Source organism: Salmo salar, chromosome ssa15, assembly GCF_905237065.1.
Source record: "Salmo salar chromosome ssa15, Ssal_v3.1, whole genome shotgun sequence".
In the NCBI taxonomy this organism is placed as follows: Eukaryota; Metazoa; Chordata; class Actinopteri; order Salmoniformes; family Salmonidae; genus Salmo; species Salmo salar.
The window spans coordinates 93,460,515-93,468,014 of NC_059456.1; the positions used below are offsets into that span (position 1 = coordinate 93,460,515).

General features: G+C 53.1%; 1 protein-coding gene across 1 annotated transcript in view; it reads right to left on the minus strand.

Annotated features, from left to right (window-relative positions):
- LOC106572508 (retinoic acid receptor gamma-A) overlaps positions 1–7,500 on the minus strand; it is a 122,044-nt gene that overhangs the window by 94,546 nt on the left and 19,998 nt on the right. Inside the window, exon 2 of the mRNA XM_045696298.1 lies at positions 1–369. This exon is cut by the window's left edge and continues 14 nt beyond it. Coding sequence (XP_045552254.1) covers positions 1–155 — 155 coding nt within the window. The 5' untranslated portion in view covers positions 156–369. The remainder of the gene's footprint in view (positions 370–7,500) is intronic.

Sequence of the window (7,500 nt, forward strand, 5' to 3'; positions counted from 1 at the left end):
TCTTTAGGGAGGTCTGTGCTGAACCTCCCAAACAGTCTGCTATTGGCCAGCAGGTCGAAGGGGGAGTGGTTCCGCATGGAGTTGAAGGCAAATGGGTAGACAGCCGGTGGAAACCCTGTCATGTGACCCACCTGCCGCTCCCTGTTGGTAGCCATGGAAACAGAGAGGAGAGGAGTACCCAGAAGGCTGGTGGTATCCCAGACAGACCCTCTGTCTCAGGCCGTTGAGCTGGGGAATATCAGGCACACACCACCTGGAAGACCCTGGAAAATTCTTCCAGAGGCAGCCTATCAGGGTGCTGGAGGGGATGAGGGGCACAGCTTCTGGTTGGTTCAGGAGAGTTCTGGTTGGAATGATCATACGACGCATCTATCAGAAGACACACAAAAAGAGGAACATTGTTTTTCCGATCTACACAATGAAGAATAACTACTTCATCATGTTGTCACATTATGTAATGATAACATTTGGAGTTTTGTCCAAATGTTCTATATTTTCTACAAACACTGTTCACCTTACATCAACTCTGAGGATTTATATTTCTGGAACACTGAACAGTTTGTTCCAAACAAGCAATTTCAGGGGGATGTGCAAACTACAACACAATGGTAAAAACAGGTATGTGGGGGGGGGAGTGACATATCAACACAGAGAGATATGAGAAACTGTGAGAGTTGAAGAGTGACATATCAACACAGAGAGATATGAGAAACTGTGAGAGTTGAAGAGTGACATATCAACACAGAAAGATATGAGAAACTGTGAGAGTTGAAGAGTGAGTAGTAGAAGGAAGAGCAAAAAAACGGACTGAAGAAAATAAAATAAGTAGTTTCAAAAAAGTTAACTGGAGGGAGGGAGGGAGGGAGGGAGGGAGGGAGGGAGGGAGGGAGGGAGGGAGGGAGGGAGGGGGGCACTTGTTTGTGCAGTTTTGAAAGGCTTCCATAATTTTGCCGTGATTCCAGGCTATGCCATATGATTTAAATCAGCAGAACTCCACAATAAAGAGGCTCTCTGTTCATTCTGCCAACCAAGCACAGCAGCCTGCCTCTCTGCCTCACAGCTCTCTGCCTCTCTGCCTCACAGCTCTCTGCCTCACTGCTTCACAGCTCTCTGCCTCACTGCCTCACAGCTCTATGCCTTACTGCCTCACAGCTATCTGCTTCACAACTCTTTGCCTCACAGCTCTCTGCCTCACAGCTTTCTGCCTCACAGCTCTCTGCCTCACTGCCGCACTCTCTGCCTCACAGCTCTCTGCCTCTCCCTCTTCCTGTTGCTCTCAATTTCTTCTTATCTGCTGCCTCTCTCCTGAGCAGCAGCCTGCCTTTTCTCCCTCTCTCTCTGTCTCCCCTGCCTCTCTCTTTCTCCCTCTCTCTCTGCCTCACTCTCTGCCTCACAGCAGCCTCTCTGCCCTCTGCCTCGATCCCCCAGGACCAAAAGCCTAGACACAGGATTCAACATATGAGGCACGGAGAAAGAGAGAGAGTGAGAGAGAGAGAAATAAAAAGAGAGAAGCCCAATGGTTGCCTGCCTAAGTGCTTATGTATATTCCTCAATTTCTAACTCTCTCCATCTTTCTTTTACTTGAGTCAGCCCAATGTACCCATCTAGTTTATCAGCTCCAGCCTGTATACACCCTCCTCCTCAGCCCCAGGTAAAGTAAAGCACACAAGTACAGTAGACAGTCTTGTCGCTGGAAGAGTGCCATAAAGTCTCTATCTCTATCTCGGAGCTTAGCGCTGTGCACCCAGAGTCATTTTATGAGTGGTTGGTGTCAGATGCTTGTTTTTGAAACAGCACAGCCAAGGAATTCAGATAGAGATGCTTGTTTTGGAACGGCTGTGAATTGTGAACAAGGGGGAAACAGAGTCAAGACTGAGGAAAACTCTGGGTAACGAATACAGGACAGAAACAAAAGAGGGAAAAATTCAGATCTGAGGCTGAATTGCTGAACTGAGCAGAATGCAGTACTGCACAGACAGACAGACAGACAGACAGACAGACAGACAGACAGACAGACAGACAGACAGACAGACAGACAGACAGACAGACAGACAGACAGACAGACAGACAGACAGACAGACAGACAGACAGACAGACAGACAGACAGACAGACAGACAGACAGACAGACAGACAGACAGAGTGTAATGTGTAATGTTTTCTGTTCATTTTTATTGTTTATTTCACTTTTGTATATTATCTACTTCACTTGCTTTGGCAATGTTAACACATGTTTCCCATGCCAATAAAGACCCTTGAATTGAATTGAATTGAGGGAGAGACAGAGACAGAGACACTTGCGTTCAAAAGTTTGGGGTCACTTAGAAATGTCCTTGTTTTCAATGGAAACATAGATGAAATGAGTTGCAAAATGATAGGAAATATAGTCAAGACGTTGACAAGGTTATAAATAATGATTTTTTTATTGAAATAATAATTGTGTCCTTCAAACTTTGCTTTCGTTAAAGAATCCTCCATTTGCAGCAATTACAGCCTTGCAGACCTTTGGCATTCTAGAGATTTCACCCCATGCTTCCTCAAGCACCTCCCAGAAATTGGATTGGTTTGATGGGCACTTCTTACGTACCATACAGTCAAGCTGCTCCCACAACAGCTCAATAGGGTTGACTGGCCACTCCATTATAGACAGAATACCAACTGACTGCTTCTTCCCTAAATAGTTATAGCATAGTTTGGAGCTGTGCTTTGGGTCATTGTCCTGTTGTAGGAGGAAATTGGCAACAATTAAGCACCATCCACAGGGTATGGCATGGCGTTGCAAAATGGAGTGATAGCCTTCCTTCTTCAAGATCCCTTTTACCCTGTACAAATCTCCTACTTTACCACCACCAAAGCACACCCAGACCATCACATTGCCTCCACCATGCTTGACAGAAGCACTCCTCCAGCATCGTTTCATTTTTTCTGCGTCTCACGAATGTTCTTCGCTGTGATTATGGGAACTCCGAACACTTCAAACTTAGATTTGTCTGTCCATAACACTTTTTTCCAATCTTCCTCTGTCTAGTGTCTGTGTTCTTTTGCCCATCTTAATATTTTATTTTTATTGGCCAGTCTGAGATATGGCTTTTTCTTTGCAACTCTGCCTAGAAGGCCAGCATCCCAGAGTCACCTTTTCACTGTTGACGTTGAGACTGGTGTTTTGCGGGTACTATTTAATGAAGCTGTCAGTTGAGGACTTGTGAGGCATCTGTTTATCAAACTAGACACTCCAATGTACTTGTCCTCTTGCTCAGTTGTGCACCGGGGTCTCCCACACCTCTTTTTATTCTGGTTAAAGCCAGTTTGCGCTGTTCTGTGAAGGGAGTAGTACACAGCGCTGTACGAGATCTTCAGTTTCTTGGCAATTTCTTGCATGGAATAGCATTCATTTCTCAGAACAAGAATAGACTGATGAGTTTCAGAAGAAAGGTCTTTGTTTCTGTACATTTTGAACCTGTAATCGAACCCACAAATGCTGATACTCCAGACACTCAACTAGTCTAAAGAAGGCCAGTTTTGTTGCTTCTTTAATCAGCACAACCGTTTTCAGCTGTGCTAACATAATTGCAAAAGGGTTTTCTAATGATTAATTAGCCTTTTAAAATTATAAACTTGGATAGGCTAACACAACGTGCCATTGGAACACAGGAGTGATGGTTGCTGATAATGGGCCTCTGTACGCCTGTGTAGATATTCCATTAAAAAAGAAGCTCTTTCCAGCTACAATAGTCATTTACAACATTAACAATGTCTACACTGTATTTCTGATCAATTTGATGTTATTTTAATGGACATAAAATGTGCTTTTCTTTGGTCCACTCACCAACAAAGATTCACAAAATTTGACAAACACCTAACTGAGACTCTGCATGCAGATTTCTGCAAAAATATCCTCCGTGTACAACATAGAACACCAAATAATGCATGCAGAGCAGAATTAGGTCGATACCCGCTAATGATCAAAATCCAGAAAAGAGCCGTTCAATTCTACAACCACCTAAAAGGAAGCGATTCCCAAACCTCCCATAACAAAGCCATCACCTACAGAGAGATGAACCTGGAGAAGAGTCCCCTAAGCAAGCTGGTCCTGGGGCTCTGTTCACAAACACAAACAGACTCCACAGAGCCCCAGGACAGTAACACAATTAGACCCAACCAAATCATGAGAAAACAACAAGATAATTACTTGTCACATTGGAAAGAAGTAACAAAAAACGGAGCAAACTAGAATGCTATTTGGCCCTAAACAGAGAGTACACAGTGGCAGAATACCTGACCACTGTGACTGACCCAAACTTAAGGAAAGCTTTGACTATGTACAGACTCAGTGAGCATAGCCTTGCTATTGAGAAAGACCGCCGTAGGGAGACCTGGCTCTCAAGAGAAGACAGGCTATGTGGACACTACCCACAAAATGAGGTGTAAACTGAGCTGCACTTCCTAACTTCCTGCCAAATGTATGACCATATTAGAGACACATATTTCCCTCAGATTACACAGGCCCACAAAGAATTTGAAAACAAACCCGATTTTGATAAACTCTCATATCATACCTGTTGCCACAAGAAAAGGTCAACCAGTGAAGAACAAACATGACCCATAAATATAACCCATATTTATGTTTATTTATTTCCCTTTTGTACTTTAACCATTTGCACATCGTTACAACACTGCATATATACATAATATGACATTTGTAATGTCTTTATTATTTTGGAACTTCTGTAAGTGTAATGTTTACTGTTCATTTTTACTGTTTATTTCACTTTTGTATATTATCTACTTCACTTGCTTTGGTAATGTTAACATGTGTTTCCCATGCCAATAGACCCTTGAATTGAATTGAATTGAGATGCAGGCACAGTGACAGTCTGGCCACTGGGGGGCACTAAGTGGTGGCTGTCTGCCCAGAAAACACAGAAATCTTTCACATACTAGCACACATATAAAAAGGCACACGCACATTCACATGCACACGCATGCACACACACACACACACACACACACACACACACACACACACACACACACACACACACACACACACACTGCCCTCTCTTTCTCTCTCTCTCTCTCCTCTCCTCTCTTTCTGACTCTTTCTCTTTCAACAGAGCCAGTTAATTACACTCTAGTGCTGCAGGCAGCTTCAAACCACCACTAATTTAGAGTTCCATTAAAGTAAACTGTTCCACATGTGTCTCCAGAGCAGAGGGAGGGAGGTAGGGAGGGAGGCAGGCAGGCAGGCAGGCAGGCAGGCAGGCAGGCAGGCAGGCAGGCAGGCAGGCAGGCAGGGTGGGAGGGAGGGAGGGAGGGAGGCAGGCAGGCAGGCAGGCAGGCAGGCAGGCAGGCAGGCAGGCAGGGAGGGAGGGAGGCAGGCAGGCAGGCAGGCAGGCAGGCAGGCAGGCAGGCAGGCAGGCAGGCAGGCAGGCAGGCAGGCAGGCAGGCAGGCAGGCAGGCAGGGAGGGAGGGAGGGAGGGAGGTGGGCAGGCAGGCAGGCAGGCAGGCAGGGAGACAGGTAGGGAGGGAGGAAAGGAAGCAGGGAGGGAGGGAGGGAGGGAGGCAGGCAGGCAGGCAGGCAGGCAGGCAGGCAGGCTGGCAGGCAGGCAGGCAGGCAGGGAGGGAGGGAGGGAGGGAGGCAGGCAGGCAGGCAGGCAGGAGCAGGGAGGGAGGGAGGCAGGCAGGCAGGCAGGCAGGCAGGCAGGGAGGGAGGCAGGCAGGGAGGGAGGGAGGGAGGGAGGGAGGCAGGCAGGCAGGCAGGCAGGCAGGCAGGCAGGCAGGCAGGCAGGCAGGCAGGCAGGCAGGCAGGGGGAGGGGAGGGAGGGAGGGAGGGAGGGAGGGAGGGAGGGAGGGAGGGAGGGAGGGAGGGAGGGAGGGAGGGAGGGAGGCAGGCAGGGAGTGAGGCAGGCAGGCAGGCAAGCAGGCAGGCAGGGAGGGGGGCGGGCGGGCAGGCAGGCAGGGAGGGAGGGAGGGAGGGAGGGAGGGAGGGAGGGAGGCAGGCAGGGAGGGAGGGAGGGAGGGAGGGAGGGAGGGAGGGAGGCAGGCAGGCAGGCAGGCAGGCAGGCAGGCAGGCAGGCAGGGAGGGAGGCAGGCAGGCAGGGAGGGAGGGAGGCAGGCAGGCAGGCAGGCAGGCAGGCAGGGAGGGAGGGAGGGAGGCAGGCAGGGAGTGAGGCAGGGAGGGAGGGAGGGAGGCAGGGAGGCAGGCAGGCAGGCAGGGAGGGAGGGAGGCAGGCAGGCAGGGAGGGAGGGAGGGAGGGAGGCAGGCAGGCAGGCAGGCAGGCAGGCAGGCAGGCAGGCAGGCAGGCAGGCAGGCAGGCAGGGAGACAGGCAGGCAGGCAGGCAGGCAGGGAGGGAGGGGGGCGGGCGGGCAGGCAGGCAGGGAGGGAGGGAGGGAGGGAGGGAGGGAGGGAGGCAGGCAGGGAGTGAGGCAGGCAGGCAGGCAGGCAGGCAGGCAGGCAGGGAGGGGGGCGGGCGGGCAGGCAGGCAGGGAGGGAGGGAGGGAGGGAGGGAGGGAGGCAGGCAGGGAGGGAGGGAGGGAGGGAGGGAGGGGAGGGAGGGAGGGAGGCAGGCAGGCAGGCAGGCAGGCAGGCAGGCAGGCAGGGAGGGAGGCAGGCAGGCAGGGAGGGAGGGAGGGAGGCAGGCAGGCAGGCAGGCAGGCAGGCAGGGAGGGAGGGAGGGAGGCAGGCAGGGAGTGAGGCAGGGAGGGAGGGAGGGAGGCAGGGAGGCAGGCAGGCAGGCAGGGAGGGAGGGAGGCAGGCAGGCAGGGAGGGAGGGAGGGAGGGAGGCAGGCAGGCAGGCAGGCAGGCAGGCAGGCAGGCAGGCAGGGAGGGAGGCAGGCAGGCAGGCAGGCAGGCAGGCAGGCAGGCAGGCAGGCAGGCAGGCAGGCAGGGAGACAGGCAGGCAGGCAGGCAGGCAGGGAGGGAGGGAGGGAGGGAGGAGGAGGGAGGGAGGGAGGGAGGGAGGGAGGGAGGCAGGCAGGCAGGCAGGCAGGCAGGCAGGCAGGCAGGCAGGCAGGCAGGGAGGGGGAGGGAGGAGGGAGGGGGGGGGAGGGAGGGAGGGAGGGAGGGAGGCCAGAAGGGAGGGAGGGAGGGAGGCAGGCAGGCAGGCAGGAGGGAGGGAGGGAGGGAGGGAGGGAGGCAGGCAGGCAGGCAGGCAGGCAGGCAGGCAGGCAGGCAGGCAGGGAGGGAGGGAGGGAGGAAGGCAGGGGGGAGGGAGGGAGGCATGCAGGGAGTGAGGCAGGGAGGGAGGGAGGCAGGCAGGCAGGGAGGCAGGGGGGAGGGAGGCAGGGAGGCAGGGAGGGTGGGAGGGAGGGAGGGAGGCAGGCAGGCAGGCAGGCAGGCAGGCAGGCAGGCAGGCAGGCAGGCAGGCAGGCAGGCAGGGAGGGAGGGAGGGAGGGAGGTAGGGAGGGAGGGAGGGAGGGAGGGAGGCAGGCAGGCAGGCAGGCAGGCAGGCAGGCAGGGAGGGAGGGAGGGAGGGAGGGAGGGAGGGAGGGAGGGAGGGAG